Source organism: Aulonocara stuartgranti (genome assembly GCF_965226115.1).
Source record: "Aulonocara stuartgranti genome assembly, chromosome: 12".
NCBI lineage: Eukaryota > Metazoa > Chordata > Actinopteri > Cichliformes > Cichlidae > Aulonocara > Aulonocara stuartgranti.
The window spans coordinates 11,470,398-11,489,475 of NC_138948.1; the positions used below are offsets into that span (position 1 = coordinate 11,470,398).

The 19,078-nt window shown below is 37.7% G+C and overlaps 4 protein-coding genes across 4 annotated transcripts; 1 reads left to right on the forward strand and 3 right to left on the reverse strand.

Moving 5' to 3' along the window:
* The first annotated feature begins 1,817 nt into the window (after window positions 1–1,817).
* On the forward strand, window positions 1,818–8,216 carry agpat9l (1-acylglycerol-3-phosphate O-acyltransferase 9, like). Its single transcript, XM_082554281.1, has 14 exons — window positions 1,818–1,918; window positions 2,231–2,420; window positions 2,526–2,592; window positions 3,856–4,004; window positions 4,102–4,247; window positions 4,547–4,621; window positions 4,732–4,821; window positions 4,913–5,006; window positions 5,107–5,222; window positions 5,467–5,522; window positions 5,732–5,817; window positions 5,936–6,064; window positions 6,273–6,352; window positions 6,551–8,216. The coding sequence occupies exons 2-14, from the start codon at window positions 2,277–2,279 to the stop codon at window positions 6,657–6,659; spliced, it is 1,341 nt and encodes a 446-aa protein (XP_082410407.1). The 5' UTR covers window positions 1,818–1,918; window positions 2,231–2,276; the 3' UTR covers window positions 6,660–8,216.
* Window positions 7,887–10,373, reverse strand: LOC309718750 (uncharacterized protein; the record flags this gene model as incomplete). Its single annotated transcript, XM_082554282.1, has 4 exons — window positions 10,113–10,373; window positions 8,222–8,267; window positions 8,096–8,138; window positions 7,887–7,996 (listed from the first exon to the last, which is right to left on the reverse strand). The coding sequence occupies exons 1-4, from the start codon at window positions 10,238–10,240 to the stop codon at window positions 7,887–7,889; spliced, it is 327 nt and encodes a 108-aa protein (XP_082410408.1). The 5' UTR covers window positions 10,241–10,373.
* Window positions 10,374–12,199: 1,826 nt separating this feature from the next.
* On the reverse strand, window positions 12,200–13,844 carry LOC309718196 (myosin regulatory light chain 2, atrial isoform-like; the record flags this gene model as incomplete). The annotated part of the gene is made up of 7 exons (XM_082553220.1): window positions 12,200–12,355; window positions 12,435–12,483; window positions 12,583–12,661; window positions 12,751–12,855; window positions 13,031–13,106; window positions 13,484–13,585; window positions 13,737–13,844. The coding sequence occupies 7 exons, from the start codon at window positions 13,842–13,844 to the stop codon at window positions 12,251–12,253; spliced, it is 624 nt and encodes a 207-aa protein (XP_082409346.1). The 3' UTR covers window positions 12,200–12,250.
* Window positions 13,845–16,841: 2,997 nt separating this feature from the next.
* On the reverse strand, window positions 16,842–18,527 carry LOC309718275 (myosin regulatory light chain 2, atrial isoform-like; the record flags this gene model as incomplete). The annotated part of the gene is made up of 7 exons (XM_082553357.1): window positions 16,842–16,964; window positions 17,061–17,109; window positions 17,418–17,496; window positions 17,586–17,690; window positions 17,865–17,940; window positions 18,176–18,277; window positions 18,420–18,527. 7 exons carry the CDS (start codon window positions 18,525–18,527, stop codon window positions 16,860–16,862), a joined length of 624 nt encoding a protein of 207 aa, XP_082409483.1. The 3' UTR covers window positions 16,842–16,859.
* Window positions 18,528–19,078: the final 551 nt, after the last annotated feature.

Genomic DNA, 19,078 nt, shown 5'->3' on the forward strand with positions numbered 1-19,078 from the left:
GTGATTAGATCAAGTTGCAATGGCAACAGTGTTCTTTGAACTGCTTGGCTTTCAGCTGTATTCTTTCAAAGTTTTTATTCATTGATGTCCTGTGTGCAGGATGTACTGAATTCAAGGAAATTAACCTTTAGCTTTTCTGACGCTTAAAAGATATGAGGTTTCTTTAAGAACTTTGGATATATCCTCTTGAAGAGAGCCTTAAAGCCACAGTTCTTACCGCGTACTTGTGTGGTGTCTACTATTTATCCCTGGTGGAGACTTATGTGTGACTAAAAGATTACTGAGACATGACACATTGCCACCCGGGTTGCCTTTGTACATAGGAGACACAGAGGGAGACAAAGTGAACTCATCTGATTTCATCAGTGTTATCCTTTTTATTTATCTATATAAAGCACAAGAGAAGGCTTGTGGGGCTACCACCGACTTATCTTCTAGCTGGTTTACAGGGGAGTGACTTTAAATAATTAATGCATAGATTTTTTTCCATCTCCATCAAGTATATATTAGAACTGAAAGGAGATAATCTTGGAAAACTTAGGTCTTGAAATAAGACTTTTCAAACAATAGATAGCACACAGTTCCATACAGAATATATGGAACCTTCCTCTTCTTCTACCAAAAACCAACAACAACAACAGCAGCACTAATGGGCACCACTGGGGAGGTCCAATAACAGGACCCAGTAAAACCACCTTGAAACACGAGGTGAGCTGTCTGTGTTGAGACTTACAATAAAAATGAGCTCGTTCATACTAACAGGCACTGCCTTACTGCAACTAACACACCCAATAAAGGGCAAACAATGTGTTGTTGACAGGAGTTTCACTACACATCTGGAGTCTCAAGCCTGAGCAGTTTGTTTGATTCATTAACAATAAACAGTGTAATCAATCAAAGATTTAAAATGTTTAAAAGGTCCAAACATTTTGCAATGAATCTAAAGACTGTATGGCACAATATCTGTGTGTCTCTCTGTAGCCAGCTGTCTTTTGAAAATTGATCTTTACGAAGCTTCAACGCTGTAGTGCAGAAAGCTCTCATAATGAACTGAACGCCATTCAGAGAAGGATGAAGTGAACCTCTTATCATTCCCAGAGACGTTACCCAAACCGCCCCCCTTAAGTCCCCTGTTACAGTAATGAGCAACAGACTGTGAAATGTCTGAACCTAGAAAATAATCAGGACCTTTTGTTAGTTTTAGGTCAGAGAGGGAGGCTCTGCCACACAGAGACTGTTGCCACATTCCTCATTAAGGCTTTCCTGTGTTCTGGTGAGTTGTCTGAGGCATTTTATTAATATTACTGATTCTCTTCACGCTTCAGTCAATTATGTCAGCTTTAAACAACCTGGATGCCTGATATATACGGAGGCTTGGCAAATATGAAAGAGCAACTTTCGGTTTTCAAACAGTGTTTTTTTTTGTTTGTTTTGTTTTTTACATTTTTAACAACGCTTTACTTCTTAAAATTAAAAAAATTATGATACGATCAGTAAATACAAGTTCAGTATTATAAGAAGCAGCTTCCATCTACATACTTTAACTCAACCTTAGTGGCATTTGCTTTGAGTGCTTCCTCTGGCTCAGACTCATCCAAAAATAACACGTCTCCAAAAAGTATTTTCAAATGTGATCCTAGCAGGGTCAACTTGTATAGTAACTAGTTTGTATAGTATAGTATAGTAGTTAGTTTGGTCTACGTTTGACTAAAGTGTCTTCCTATGGACTAAAATATAAAACTTTTTATGAATCAAACCTGTAGACCTCAGTCTTTTTGATAGTGTCCAAAGATGTCCACAGGAAGGCGCTGTAGGTCATGAACTTTGTTCTAGTAAGTAAATGGGCGTGTTTGCTCTGTGTGTGTTCAGTCTCTTAAATTACCCGCTGTAGGAAAGGAAATGGACTAAAGTTTGACAGGTAAGTTGATCTCGTACAATCTGAAACAGGATAAATGTAGCTGTGTAGTTAAAGTATAGAGGAGCTCTGTCAGAGTTTGTGGATTTGTTTATATTGGAAGGATTACATGTGCTATTGATCGCCATTGTTTTTGTACGTGGGATCAGTGTGTACCTGTACCGTGTAGTGTGACCCGGAGTCTTTCAGCGTTTCGTTTGTCTTTTTCACCCCCCCCCCCCCCCCCCCCCTTGTTATGATTACATGTTTCCACGTTGTCTAAGAAGTAAAGAAAGGAAAGTGAAGTCTTTCTTTCCCCCCTTTGTTCTCATGCAGCTGAGCCACAGGGCTGCTCTTGTTTAACTCAGGGAATAAAGTAGAGATGGACGATTTCTGGGCGGGAGCCCTTTGGGCACTGAAGATTTGGCTGTACCTCGTAATCATCCTCATCATGATCCCATCCATGTTTGGATTCTCACTGGGCATTTCCGAGATCTACATGACCATACTGGTGAAAACCTTGGAGGTACTAACACACGTAATTCTTATGTCCCTCATAGGTTAATATGCTTTAAGCAGGTGGATAGATTTTGATTCTTGGCCATTAATATATGCTGTCTTTTCTCCACAGTGGGCCACTCTGAATATACAGAAAGCAAATTCAGATGAAGGAACACTCAAACCCTCCTCATCTAATGGTAAGTAGAAAGAAATTTGATTGATAGATCTAAAGAAAATGAGGCAGGGGCACTCTTTTACAGATAACTTGATGTCATATCCCTTATTGTGAAACTTTGGTTTAAGGAAAGCTTTGCGTCTGCTGCAATATGAGATTTCATCAGATACTTCATCATAAGTCTGTGCTGGCATGTTGCAATGATATGGCCACATTATAAAAAATAGACTGATTTACCTTTAAAGTGGCCTTTTTTAAAAATGCATGCATATAAAATACTCACGGAGCAAAACTTGCTGTGTCTTAAGGAAAAATGTTCATATTTTCTACCATACTACAGCTAATTTTTCACCAAAAAGTCTCTTTGTGGCGCTGAGGCTCAGTAACCTTTATGATAGGTAATAAGTAAAGTTGCTCTGGGAACCTTGTCTTATCTCACAAGATGCAATAAATAAACTCTTTATCAATCTCCAAGCTTCACAGGATGGTTTCCCATGCTGGAGCACAGAAAGACAGTTTGGTCAGCAAAAATTGCTCTCTCCAAAGTTCAAAGTGTGTGAGCCGAACATTTTTAACATGAGCAATGAGTGCAAGAAGTAAAAGTCCCTGAAGAACAGAAACAGGGCAGACATTGTACTGAATGTTTTGAGTGAATACGGCGTGTGTTAGTGTAGGTTCTGGACTTTGCCTGCTGAGATATGAGGTAATGTGGATCCAAGCTGAGGCTGTTTTTAAACTGTTCTCAGACCTGTTTGCCTTACAGTCTGTTCAGTATGACCATTATTAATAAAGACTGCAAGCAAAAACAAGTAAGAACGTTTAAGGACATGTTTTAGGCGACACATTTCATAAATTGAGTTGCTCTTTCTTGTAAAGTCCTTCCTATGATGAGAACTCCAGATACAGTATCTTATCACTAAAAGTATTACATGCCTGCCTGTTGTGCCATATAACACTGAGGTGATGTAGATTCAGTTCTGTTCTTTTTAAAGAATTTTATCTTGAGTTCATGCTCTGAATGGCTTCAGTCCTCATGTTTTGTTGTTGTTGTTTTTTAATGCGTTTTGTCAAAGTGCAGCACATAATGCTCTTCCAGGAACAACATTCCCGATTGAACTCCCTGACACATTCTTTAATCTTCTAACCCTAACATTGCCTTAAGACGTTTGCCAAGGTTGACTTATCTATGTGATTGTTACTAATATAAAAAAAAATCATATCAGCTAGTTTAATTGCATCACTGTGTGTGTCTGCGTGTCTGTGTGTGTGTTTGCATGTGTGTCAGGTCTCATCCAAAGGGAAAATGGATCAATGGAGAAGGAGCTCGAGGAACTTCGACGAAGTCGCCCAAAACCACCAGTGGGGGGTGATTTTACACTAAGTGACTGTTTCTATTTCACCCGACAAGGGATTGAGAGTATTGTAGATGATGAGGTACATTTTTTTTTATTAACACATCTGCAAACCTTGGTTTTAATTTTAAAATGAAAATGTTTTAGTCATGTTTGTCAACTTTCTATTTTAAAATCAGGTGACCCAGCGGTTCACTTCTGAGGAGCTGGTGTCCTGGAACTTACTGACTCGCACCAACAATGATTTCCAGTACATAAGTCTGAAGCTGACGCTGGTCTATGGCCTTGGCATCATTGTGAGATACTGCATCCTTGCCCCCCTCAGGTAGAAAAATACTGCAGAGTCCACCCACCCCAAATTTACTCTTTCCTCCACAGAGAAGCAATGTGGAAGACGGAGTCAAGACTCACCTGGTTGTGTTAAAAATGATCTCAACTGAGTTAAAACCTACTGAAAAAATTGCAAGCTGTATGAGAGGAAGAAGTTAATGCCATAAAAATATGCAATTCAAATTCATTTTTTACATAACATGCAGTAATTTATATTTCTGTTAAGTTTCAATAAAAACTCTAAACTCCAACTGACCTGCTGCTTGAAGGTGAAATGTGTCACTCTCTCTCCAGAATAACGTTGACCATCATCGGTGTTAGCTGGTTGGTAATAGGAACATCTGCAGTTGGATTGCTTCCAAACTGGAGGTGACTAAAAATGTTTTTTTTTTTTATCTTATACATTAGAAAAAGTACTATAATGGAAATCTTTTCTCAACAGTGTGTCATTTTTTTTCCTTGTAAATATTTATTTTTAGGATAAAGTTCTGGCTCAGTGAGTTGGTCCACGTGATGTGTTACAGAATCTGTGCTCGAGGACTCTCTGCCACGATTCGCTATCACAACAGGTACAAATGCTTTCCTGTTATGTACCACATCCTTAAAAAAGACTGGTTTTACCCTTTGTCTTTGATTTCAGTGTTGTCATTTCCTCTGCAGGGAAAACAAACCCAAAAAAGGAGGAATCTGTGTTGCCAATCATACTTCTCCGATTGACATTGTGATTCTGTGCACAGATGGCTGCTATGCTATGGTATGCAAAGAAGTCACCCTCAAATCAACTTATTTGGAGTTTTACATATAAAGAAACTGATTTGTTGTAAAACTATTTCTTTGCATTATGTGTTTCCTAGGTGGGTCAGGTCCATGGAGGCCTGATGGGAATTATTCAGAGAGCCATGGTGAGATCCTGTCCTCATGTCTGGTTTGAGAGGTCAGAGATGAAAGATCGCCATCTAGTGACCAAAAGGTTCATATTTCACTCCCTCACTTCAACACGTTTCTTTCAGGTCTTTTGCTTGGAAGTAGAAACGTATTATCGTCAAAACAAGAACGAGTATGTTTTGGAACGCTGATGCTGGATTCACTGCAGTTTAGATTCCAGTCTCTTTACTTTAATCCCTTCTCAATAAGGCACTCATTCTAATTGTTGAATGTATTTTTTATTGTGTGTATTTATAAATGGTTTCTATTACCTGTTCTGTTGTTTCCAGGTTGAAAGACCATGTGAACGACAAAAAAAAGCTTCCTATATTGATATTTCCAGAGGGTAAGCGTCACCAAGTAGACAGATAAAGTTACTTTATCCACTGCAGTTTGATCTTTGTATCATCAAAGAAAAGCCTGAGTGAGAGCTGTTATTTTAGCTCCGTGTCTGATGGCAGTCTGGCCACTGAGCTGTGACACACGAGCAGATATTTTCTATGTGGGTTTGGAAGAAGCTCACACAGCTGTCTGTTTAATCTCCTGTTTCTATAGGAACTTGTATTAACAACACATCTGTCATGATGTTTAAAAAGGGAAGTTTTGAAATTGGAACAACAATATACCCAGTCGCCATTAAGGTACTTCAGCCCAGTCTAGCATTCCTCCTTCATCTCTCAGTCATATATATTTGAGCCCTTTAGGTCACACATTTCTGCTACTTAATGCTTGTCTCTGTGCTTTTTAAACTTTTCCTAGTATGACCCAAAGTTTGGAGATGCTTTCTGGAACAGTTCCAAGCACAGCATGGTCAGTTACCTGCTGAGGATGATGACCAGCTGGGCCCTTGTATGCAATGTCTGGTACCTGCCAGCCATGCACCAACAGGTGTGTGTAACATGTGATGAATGAAGTCTATGTACATATCTGTATAGACTTAGGAGGACTTTAACTCGGATCACATTTGTTTTCTTGAGACTTCAACTTGCCTAACTTGCTTAAATTGACTGTTGGTCTTTAGTCTTTATAATAAAACTGCTTTTATTTGTGACAATAAACGGATTCACACAGTTTTATTTCCCCCAAAAAATGTCAGGAGGGTGAAGATGCTGTCCAGTTTGCCAACAGAGTGAAGTCAGCCATCGCTCACCAGGGAGGGCTGGTAGATCTGCAATGGTAAGCTCTTACCTCATCCCTTTTAAAGTGATTCTAATTTAATGATTTCACAGACAAGAGTAACAGAGAAAGATGTAGTCCTTTGTCTGAATGCTAATCAAGTGTCAGTCAGCTCTTTTTTTTTTTCTTTTTTTTTTATGACCTGGCCATAGGGAAACATATGACACTGAATAATCGTTTAGTTCTGTCTGCATGCAGGGATGGAGGCCTCAAGAGGGCAAAGGTGAAGGAGACATTCAAAGAGCAGCAGCAGAAGAAGTACAGCAACATGGTGGTGAGAGATGACAGCAGCAGCAACAGCGACTGAGATCCTCAGTCAAACAAAGGCCTTGTCTTGTGTTGGAGAATATCTACTGGAAAAAAAAATGCAGTGGTCCTCCAGTGTTTTCTCTCTGGCTGTAACTGACTGGGAAAGCACAACAGTAGATTTAAAAAACTGTGAAAACTTAGGTACAGCTAAAGAGAGGGAAGTCTCAGTGATTCATAGATAACACAAGTGCAATATTGAACATTATGAGGAACTGAAAAAGGCAAGCTCCCTGTGTTTACTGCTGCTTTAAAAAAGAGTTTGGGGTCACACAGCATGTTCTATATTTTTTATTTTTTAGAAAATACAGAGACATTTTGTTTCAGCAATGATTACTGCAGTGTTCCAGTGGCACATTGATTTAAATAATGCGAGTTCAACATATGAAAAGGCTAAGTGATTATTTTTTTCCCCCCCACTGATTGCAGAAGCATTAAGTGTATGGAGCAACAGCACCTGTCGGTTTGATCATAGTCTCAAACACGTCCAGTAAAACAACTTTAGGATTTTAAAAACTATAATGCAACAAAGCTTCATGCACTCAATAAACCAACTAAACTGCTTCTTTAAAGGGTACAACAGTTTTCAGCTGTGCTAACATGATAAATTTGATACATTTGTGGTAGGTAGCAGTGTGTTTGTAATACATGAACAACATTGCTGCAATCATAAGTTATGATTTTAAATTCTCCTGATTCTACAACCTTTTCATCAACATTTCATATTAAATGAAAACAAGCATTTTTTTTGACTCAGAAACAAAGACGCATTAAGTGACCCCAAACTACTGAGCACAGTGTTTACTGATGTGAAATGTGTGATTGCAGATGAGCCACTGGTTTAAAAAAACTGGCTTGATGAATGTGTAATTTGTCGACTTAAATGTGTTCTACTTGTTGTGTTTTTTGGTTTGTTTGTTTGTCTACATGTCAAAAGCCCATGGTACAAATGTTGTACTGTACAAATGAATTCAGGTGTTGCCGTGTAATACTGCAAAAGAATTCACGCCGATAACTACCAAACCGTGCTAGTTCTCAGTCAGCTTGAACGAACAAACACATTTGAGTTCAAAACTGACAGCAGCTTAGCATTTGTTATTCAAAAGGGAAATTTGACCTCGTCTGCTTTTCAAAAAAAGCCCACGAGTTTGACACTTGAATAATGAATGTTAACGTTGTTGTGCGTGACAGTCCAGTTCATTTAATGACAACATGAGCTGTAACTGCTTCACAGTATAACGCACAGAACAGACTTTTTAGATGGCTTCTCACTGGATGGTTTTTCTGAAATTTCATCCTCATGGCTTCCATTTTTCTCTGGGACTTCCTCTTTGGACCCTTAAAGCAGATTGAAGAAGCATTTGTTTTAGGGAGACTTTTTGAATGTTGCGTGTCCTGATATTTTCTGTTTGTTTGTCAAACTGTCAATGATCTCACCATCATTTTTGTGATCGCTGGGTTCTGATTTGTCCTGAGTGCTCTGTTTAAAAACAAGTTTGAATCAATGAAATTCTGTCTGAAAACCTTTAAACCAGTCGGCCTTTGACTGATGGAAGTACTCACCTGCAAGGAGTCCCCTTTTCTCTGTTGTGCTTTGAGTTCCTGATATCTGCAAGTATTAATGACAAAGTAGAAATCATAGCTAAGAAACTCTGCAGTCAGATGAATGACTTTGTGTTTTATAGTTTGGCCCATAAGTATTCAGATAAGAATATTCTTGTTTTCATTCAAGGGGTTAACCAAGACCCTTAACGCAGTTAATATACAGCTATTTTTATACATGGTCCTTCCTTTTCAGACACTCAGACACAGTTTTGTGATCTTGCAAGGTCTGTTGCCATAATTTATGAAAACTGGAGCAGATAAAATAGCACGAGTTAATTCCATGTGCTAAACTTGTATTTGTTTCACTGGAACTCTCAATATAAGGTTAACAGAAATGTTGGTGAAAAAAAGCCTTTAATGGCCAAATTGCCAATGTGTACAAAGTTTCTTAAAAAGAAGAAATCCTCTGGCCAGCTCAGCAACACCGAAAGGGTTAAAAGACCACAGAAGGCAACTGAAGTGCACAATGACAGAATTATTATGAAAACAGCTTTGAAACATCTAGACAAGCCAAGAACAAACTGGAGGAGGTAGGTGCGATATTGTCAAAGTCTACAATCAACAGCCACTGGTTAGACTAAGAAAACCAAAAAAACATCTAAATGCACAATTCTGGAAAAAATAAAATCTTTGGAAACCAAGATGAACTTGTACAAAAATAATGAGAAATTATGGAGATGTGCCAGTGGAACTGGGTTATTGGTGTTTATAGGTTAGGTGAGCATGTGACGATGCTGCAAACTGATCAGAGTGTGCTTCACAGTGCAAATGGACAATTACCTAAAGCAAACGGCAAAAGCAAACCAAGAGTTTCTCAAAGCAAAGAAAGGCTAAGAAGTCAGTTACCTGATCTGAACCTAGTAGAGCAGCTTTTCAGTTATAAAAAATGCAAAGCTGAAGGCAGAAAGGCCAACAAACAAGGAACAACTATAAGTGACTGCAGAAAAAGAAAAGAGCATCTCAAGGGAGGAAATACAGCATTTGGTGATGTCCATGGTTTCTAGACTTACAGTCGGTGAGTGCAAAGGATTTTCAGCCAAGTATCAAAACCAGTCTTTATGTATAAAACTATATTTGTTTGTCAAACTCATTTTAAACCTATGAAAATGGGATACTATGTATAATATGGCTGTGATTTCTAAATAGCTAATGTTAAATTGATCTTAACTATTGAGTAAAAGAATCTTCGTTTTGATTGGTTGAATTAAAATGTCCTTTGGTGTGGTACAGAGGTAAAACTACAAAAACGCTCACTGTCCAAATAAAAAATGATCTAACTGTGTGTCACAGCTTTCAAGTCTTTTTGTCTCTTCTTTTTGTAACCCGGTTTGGAAAAACAAACGGGATGGTGAAATATTTATGAGTGGAATTAGTGTCAAACATCTGTGTCTCCTCTGCCCAGTTCGGATGACAAACAGGTTGCTGTTGATTCAAATGGACAGAGTTAAATTAGGATGCCTTTATCTCCTAGCAATAAAGGCCAGCAGGTCTACAGTACAACATAGTTTAATGCAATGGTTATTCCATTAAGAGCAGTCTTGCCTCTAACATGAGCCAGCTGGTCATCATAAAACCAGACAAATAAAACCAGCAGTATATGCAGAGTATTCATTTGTAAGACAGACGAATGACGAATACAGTTGCAGTTTCACAGCAAAAACATCTTAAGTTGCTGTATTATAAAGTACTGCTGTTCAGTTTGTGTTAAACAATAACACAATTTCATCTAATGATGAAATAGTCACAGTTTTGTCCAGTGATTTGTCTTCAGACGAGGCTATAAATGTTGTTGATCAAGCATATTTAAAAAGATGCAGTTACATTTGATCACTATCTGTAGTAATCTCACCTTTGCAGATAGGAGTCGTTTTTTCTGTGGGTAGAATTTGTTTTCCTTTTCAGTCCTTGTGGTGTCCATGTTTTGCTTGTGTCTATTCCTACATCCACCCTGCCTGCAGCTCCAGATGCAATTGGCATCTTTGATAGCAGAAGTACAAATATCAGAAAAAAACCAAATCAAAACCAAAACTCTCAGTCATGTGGATGCAAATATGCACAGTCGCTCTTGTAGCTGAAAGAGGAGCTTGCCTTTCCGGACTTCACACACTCCTTGTTCTCTTGTAGACTTGGCTGATATGTTGGTAAGAAAGTGGCTCTGCAGTTTATGTGGATGTTTGTTGTTGTATCCGTGGCAACAGTACCCCCAAAAAAATGAAACAGCAGTGCCTGTGGCTGCAATGAATGCAGTCAGGGCCACCTTCTTTACTTTTAATTCTTAAAAAGTATATATGTATTTTTATATATATATTTGTTTGTTGTTGTTAGATTTATTTTTTTTAAAAATGACTCAATTTTAGTAAAAACTAACATCAAATCTGTTATAAAAAAGGAAATGTTCTCAAAAAAGACATCATACTCAACAGACTTCTAAATAACAGATGAGATGTATTTCGTATTTTGATTACAGATGCATTCTTGTTTTTGTACTTTAAATAGGTCAGAAAGGGTTGAAGTGAAAGTAATTCATCAGTGTTCTTGCAGCTCTCTCAACATAGGAACAAAAATAATAGTACAATAAGAATATATAATGCCATATCTTTTTTGTAAGCAGAGAATATAAGATAATGTCATTGCCATTTATGGATTCATGGTCATCAGGATTTGGTCTGGGTTTTTGCTGTTGTTGTTTTTTTCTATTTTGTATTCTTAATTGATGTATTTGAGGTTTGATATATGGTTGATATGATATTTATGGTTGATTGATGTTTTATTTGATCCAATCCAATCATTTTTATATATAAATATAATAGGGCGATTGTGGTTCAAGAGTTGGGAGTTCGCCTTGTAATCGGAAGGTTGCCAGTTCGAGGACAGTCTCGGTCGTTGTGTCCTTGGGCAAGACACTTCACCTACTGCCTACTGGTGTTGGCCAGAAGGGCCGATGGCGCGATATGGCAGCCTCGCTTCTGTCAGTCTGCCCCAGGGCAGCTGTGGCTACAACTGTAGCTTGCCTCCACCAGTGTGTGAATGTGTGTGTGAATGGGTGGATGGCTGGGTGTGTAAAGCGGTTTGGGGTCCCTAGGGAGACTAGTAAAAGCGCTATACAAATACAGGCCATTTACCATTTACCAAATATAAAGCACATTTGAAACAAAAAAGTTGAAAGGAAAGTTGTTAAATAAAATAAAAGATGCGCCATACACAGTTGCCCACACACATCAATAATTATATCTAAAGCATTACAGAAATACAGGAGACATGAATGAATAGTGGTATTGTAAAGCACTTTGAGGGGTCCCGAAAAGCGCTATATAAATGCAATCCATTATTATTATTATCATGTGATTCAGAAGAGGCTGAATCTTGGCTTATCATAATCACCCATATCTCTTGTGGCCTGGCAACTGTCTCTGAAAGGGAGACTTGTTTTGATGGCATCCCAATGTGCAAGAGTCATCACATCAGCAACATGTAAAATGAGCACAAATATGTGCACAAATACATGAAGTAACATATGATTACATTCCAACACAATGTTAGCAAAGTTTCCCTCCAAGAAGACGTTATTTCATAACGTTGCCTTGAAGCAACGAAAAGAAAAACTGAGTTCCTGAACATTCACTATACAAAAAACTTCATGAAACTTGACAAAACTCCTCTATAAAGCACATACACGTATCTCTCATTTACAATTTATGCCATTTTAAAAATGATTTCTAGAGCAAAAATTCTTACCTTCTTCTCACACCATGCGGTCCTGTGACCATGTGTCAGAAAAGGATTCCCCATCTTAAAATCATGCTTGATTATTCCTCCCACATCTCATTGGGCTTAGATTTCAGTTAAGTTCACATGTACTGGGCATAGGGCTTATTGCTTTCACTAACTCAAGGACAACACTGCACTGCAGACAGGTCAAATTATTAACAGCCAAGGTAAAATGGGTTTAGTTGGACTTCATGATATGCCTTCACACAACTGTGCCGTTCATGATTCTTCCTTCTCATCTCCATGTGTGATGATGTAGCAGAGAGACTTGTAGTCAATGTTTCCAGTTGGATCTATGGGAGCGAGAGCGAAGGCCTGATCCACCTGTAGGTTTATAAAGAGTTTGTCTGTTAAAAAATATCTTTAAAATTATATGAGAATCTGTCAAAAACAAAACACAAACCTCCTCTGCTGTGAATTTATCAGCCTGATTCATCAGTAGTCGTCTAAATCTAAAAAATAATCAAAAACAAAAATTAAAGGAGAGCAATATAAAATATTATACCATTACAGCCCATTTGCAACAGTGTGAAAGCTAATTGCTGTCTTACTCATCCTTATTAACAAAGCCTGTTCCATTGGGGTCAAAAAGTTTGAAGGCTGCTAGTATGGTGTCTTCAGGATCAGTACCTGGAGGAAGATCAAATATCATCATCCATCACCTGAAAGCACCTCACAGGAATTTCAAAGATCTCTTTGAACATCTGTAAATCTCTCACCACTAAGTTTCTCCCCAAAAAGTGTCAGAAATACAGTAAAGTTGATGGGACCCTTCCCTTCATTCAACATTTCATCCAACTCCTCCTCTTTGACATTTAGCTTCCCTGGTACACAAAAACACACAGAGACATGCCAATATACATTTACTAAATGCAGTAACAGTAGCAGGTCAACATCATTACAGCTTTCACTTATTGTAGTTTATTTGCTATCAGTTTATACCTATTTTCCCACCTTTGAAATATGGAAAAGATCAAATGTTGGAAGTAAAGAAATTACCCAGTTGTGCATAAGTTTCCTTCAGGTCCTGTTTTTTGATAACACCGTCTCTGTCTTGGTCAATGCAACCAAACGCCTGTAGGATGAAGAACACATCTGTGGCACATAACTATTTTTGAATCATAGAAAGAGTTTTATAACTGAAAAATGATGTTTTACTTTTAATAAATAACACATTTAGAGGCCAACTGTCAATACGTTTAGAAATACTTTGAACACATTTCTTTCAGACAGAGGATAAAAAAAGTGAAAACCTGATGCTTTTTCTTGGATGTTGGGAACTTTGCGTTTCTTTTGAAGTTGGTTAAAATAACTAACATTTCATTTTAACTAACAGGTCATTTTAAAATTTCTATTTAGTCTTGCAGTAGGCTTTAAACAACAATGAAAAATAAGTTAAATATGAATTTGAATTCATTTTTAAGGAATTGGTGTCATAAGCCGGTACTTTACCTCCTTGAACTCCTGTATCTGAGACTGCTCAAACATGGAAAAGACATTTGAGGAGGATTTCTGTCCTCCCCTCTGCCTCTTGTTGGAAGCTTTCTTGCTTGCCTGAGATGAAGAAAAAAGTATATATTATATATAATCCTACAGAGGGCACTGAACGGATCAAAACAACTGATTTCGCAGTACGTAAATAATGTTTTTAAATACACAGCATCTTCAAGATTCCTAAATCACCATAAAGACTAAAAACAGTGACTGGCTTACCATGTCTGAATGTAGGATTACTCCAATCCAGGTGATGATGGAGGGTTTTATGTATAGCCTGTGTTATCTTATCTCCTACCCTCCTATAATAGACTGCCATGGATAGCTGAGGCCCTTACATGGTTAAAGCTGTGTCAGTGTGTGGCTGAATGGACGTGATAAGTGTTGAAGCACACAGGATTCCTCTGGGCTGGAAAAACAGATAAGAACAGAGACGACAGGAAAGGAGACCAGCAAAGTGACTTTGGACATTTGACAGTCATTTAAATAAATTCTTATAATTCACCAACTAAATCAGGCAATGAAGCTTAAAGTTTTTACAGAGAAATATTAGAATAATATTGGATTATAATGCAATGCAAAGGTTTTCTCAAAAACTAAATATTTTTTCTTAATGCCTTAACTTTCTGTTTTTATTTAACTAGTAAAATAATGATAATAATAATAATAATAATAATAATAATAATAATAATAATAATAATAATAATAATAATAATAATAACATATACAGCTATTAACAAATGAAACCGCTAAAATACATTTTTTTTAAGCCTAGTATGTTTTCTACTTAAAATAAGTATAAATCTAGAGTTATTTAACCCAGCTCTATTCCTTAACTAAAGTGAAAACCTTCTTGGTAGAAAATATGGTTTTAAAATACTTGGCAGGTACAGAAGCTATCCATTTCAATTTCTTCTGTCTCTTTACATAATTCTCAGACACTTCATGTTGTCGGGTTTTGTGATGATCATGCATCACAAAGCCTCTGGTTTCCTACACTTCCTGAATATTTCCACTCTGCAGTAAAACCACTTACAGCTGATTGTGGAATATCTAGCAGAGAAGAAAATTTCACACACTGACTTGCTGGGACTGTAGTATCCATTTACCGTTCGACCAATTCTTTTACAAATGTTTGTAAAAGCCGAGAGTTGTTTGATTTCATACACCTGTGGTAATGTGACTGAACACACCTGAAATCAAAACCACATCCAGTTTTGCCTTGCATTATTGGTCAAAAGTGGATTCATTACAATGATACTGTTTTGTTCTCTATTGTGTGGACACTCTGGAAACCCTACACATATTCCATATGTATGAGGACTGATGACATGGATACTCTAAGACACATCACCTGTGGTGGCCACACCCTACTTGCCATTGTAGCTATATAAACACTATGCATGCGTGGCTTCTTCAAATCCCTGATTTCCACATAGTCTAGCATACGTGTGTCACCTTACCTTGCCAGAAGAGAGCTGGTCCCCATACCCCTCTCAGGGATTGCTTTTGTCTCTCCTACACAGGCCGGTGCAAAACTTGGCACTATATAAATAAAATGGAACTGAAATTTTATTTTCCAACTCAAAATTTGACCTTGTTGGAAGTTATGTCAGACTTGCCAGAGAGTAAAGACAGGGGGAAAGTGTGGTGTGGACAATTTCTGTCTGACTTCCAGAGCTAGGGGACTGGGAAAACCCTGCACTGTGGGAGAGCTTAGTTGCTGTTCATTTCCACCTGTTATAGAAAAGAAACAGCGTAACATCCAAAGCTTCTTAGGCAAACCTGTGTGACATTAAGAGTATAAGGTGTGACTTGTGCCCCAAGTGCATGTCCCTCAGTCATAATCGGCACATTTCACTGATGGATTAGGGCTAATCCAGGGGAGCACAGCTGTTTAAAGTTGTGGAATAAAGGTGCCTATGGAGGAGGGCCATGATAATTGTGTTCACTTAGAGAGCATAGAACCAGACCATGCAAGCTAGCGCGAGAGAAATCTATATGGTAACTTCCAACGTAGCCAGAAACCCTTTTTACAACTATATGCCGTAACCAACATGTCTCGTTTCCATGTTTAGCTCAGGAGGTAGAGGTCATCAAGTGATTGGGAAGGTTGGGGGTTTCATCTCCGGCTGTTCCAGTCTGCATGATAAATATCCTTGGACAAGATACTGACCCCAAGTTGCTCTCCGATGCAGTATGAATGTGTGTGAATGTGTCTCAATGTTAGATAGAAAGCACTTATGTGAGAAGCATTAAAAAATCTCCTTGTGTAAATTGGAGAATGAGGCAATTTGTATAAAGCACTTTGAGTGCGCAGGTAGAAAAGCACGATATGAGAACCAGTCCATTTACCAGTGTTCACTTGTCTGGTGTTAGTTTTCATGTCTGTCTCTTTTCTGTTTCACTTTCAAAGTTAACTTTGCTTGCTGTTTGTCCTTACCCGATTCCCTGATTGTTTTCACCTGTTGTTGATCATTCATATATCAATAATTTTCTGTTTAATCCCTGATCAGCCCTCCGTGTGTGCTCAATCCTCCCTGTGTCCTGTGCCAAGATATCACACATTTCCCTCTCTTGCAGCCCAGCTTGTTCCTTTTTTTTTTTGCTTTTTTGGATTCTTGTCTAAAGAATTTATTTATTTTATGGGAAGTTATTTTAATATTTAAAGGCTTGCTTTTGGTTTACCATTGTGCCTGCAGTATCCTGCATTTGTGACAAACTTAGGTTTTAAACTTGGGAATTACTTTGTCCCTCTTTGGGGGGGAAACTCCCACTGGGTTTAAATCTGGGACTTTCCACCATTTGACCTTAGAACTGAAGAAGCTTCTCGGATGAGAGGTGAAACGTCTTCAAGCAACTCAAAGAAGTCCAGACGCTTTTCTTTCCAAGCTCCTTAGACTACGATGACCTGGATGACTGAGAAGCTTCACAGACATCTTGGGAATTACTTTATGTTCTTTTATAGAAAAAAATCTCTTAAAATATTTTGTGGAATGAAAATAAGTACCATCTGTACTGACCGTTTCCATATGCAGGAGATGTATTTCTTTTGGAATTACAGCATTTTTGGTCTTACTCAATATATAGTTTTCCCTAACAACATGAGCATTTGTAAGCAATAGGAGAGTATTGAGGAGGCCAAAACTTTATTGGTCGTTATTAGTAACTTACAAATGAGAAAATTCTCAATTTCCAATTGTTTTACAAAGGTATGAGGTGGAGAGAGTGTAATACTTTCAGATATAATTTTAATAGCAGTCATTTGCATTTTTATATTAGGTAAGCTGGGTTTAGTTGGACTTTACGACATGCCTTCACACAACTGTGCCGTTCATGATTCTTCCTTCTCATCTCCATGTGTGATGATGTAGCAGAGAGACTTGTAGTCAATGTTTCCAGTTGGATCTATGGGAGCGAGAGCGAAGGCCTGATCCACCTGTAGGTTTATAAAGAGAAAGTTTGTCCACTGAAAATATCTTAAAAATTATATGAGAATCTGTCAAAAACAAAACACAAAGTTGAAAACACAAACCTCCTCTGCTGTGAATTTATCAGCCTGATTCATCAGTAGTCGTCTAAATCTAAATAAAAATAAATAAATGTTAAAGGAGAGGAAAAATAAGATACTTTAATGCAGTGGTCTCCAACTCCAGTCCTTGAGAGGTACTATCCTACAGCTTTTAGGTGCATCCTTGCTCCAACACACATGAATCAAATAAATGGCTTGTTACCAGGGCTTTGCCACACCTGATAGCATACTAAAGAGGTAATTCAACATGCATCTAAAAGCTGCAGGAGAGTAGCTCTCGAGGACTGCAGTTGAAGACCCCTGCTATAATGCTATGGGTCACACGGAACAACGTGAAAGCTAATTGATAAGAGTTCTTACTCATCCTTATTAACAAAGCCTGTCCCATTAGGATCAAAAGGTTTGAAGGCTGCTAGTATGGTGTCTTCAGGATCAGTACCTGGAGGAAGATCAAATATCATCATCCATCACCTGAAAGCACCTCACAGGAATTTCAAAGATCTCTTTGAACATCTGTAAATCTCTCACCATTGAGTTTCTCCCCAAAAAGTGTCAGAAATACAGTAAAGTTGATGGGACCCTTCCCTTCATTCAACATTTCATCCAACTCCTCCTCTTTGACATTTAGCTTCCCTGGTACACAAAAACACACAGAGACATGCCAATATACATTTACTAAATGCAGTAACAGTAGCAGGTCAACATCATTACAGCTTTCACTTATTGTAGTTTATTTGCTATCAGTTTATACCTATTTTCCACCTTTGAAATATGTAAAAGATCAAATGTTGGAAGTAAAGAAATTACCCAGTTGTGCATAAGTTTCCTTCAGGTCCTGTTTTTTGATAACACCGTCTCTGTCTTGGTCAATGCAACCAAACGCCTGTAGGATGAAGAACAAAGAATATTTCAAATGAAGTGTGACACAGAACCATTTCTCAATTTTGAAAGCGTTTTATAATTAAAAATGTTTGCTAACTTTTATCGAATAACAAGTTTAGAGACTTACTGTCAATACTTTTAGGAAATACTCAAAAATAAGTTTGCAGTAATACATCTTTTCCAAGATCATTTCCCCAGGAATTTAAAGGAAGTGGTGTCATTAGCTGGTACTTTACCTCCTTGAACTCCTGTATCTGAGACTGCTCAAACATGGAAAAGACATTTGAGGAGGATTTCTGTCCTCCCCTCTGTCTCTTGTTGGAAGCTTTCTTGCTTGCCTGAGACAAAGAAACAGTTACTCTTATACATAATCCTATAGAGGGCACAGTACGTAAAGAATGTTTTTAAATACACAGCATCTACAATTTTGCGAAAGACTTCTAAAATCACCATAAAGACTAAAAACAGTGACTCCCTTACCATGTCTGAATGAATGAAGGTGGGCTCCCAGCCAGGCGATGATGCTAGGTGGGTTTTATGTATAGCCTGTGTTATCTTATCTCCTACCCTCCTATAATAGACTGCCATGGATAGCTGAGGCCCTTACATGGTTAAAGCTGTTTCAGTGTGTGGCTGAATGGACGTGATAAGTGTGAAGCACACAGGATTCCCCTGGGCTGGAAAAAACAGATAAGAACAGAGACGACAGGAAAGGAGACCAGCAAAGTGACTTTGGACATTTGACAGTCATTTAAATAAATTCTTATAATTCACGGATTAAATCAAGCTCTGAAGCTTAATTTATGATGGAGGTTTTTACAGAGAATAATATTGGATTATACTGCAATGCAAAGGTTTTCTCAGAAGTTTTCTGTTTTATTTTCTTTTTCTTTTGGTAATGATGTTTAAATAAAAATAACTATTATTAATATTAATAATAATAATAATAATAATAATAATAATAATAATAATAATAATAATAATAATAATAATAATAATGTAATTGTTAAAAAAAACAATATATTTTCAAGTTAAAATACTTACAGGTACATTAGGTATCTGTCTCTTCTTTCTCTTTGTGTAATTAACACTGATGTATTTAATAATACATATGAATATACGGACAAATGTTTTGGGCA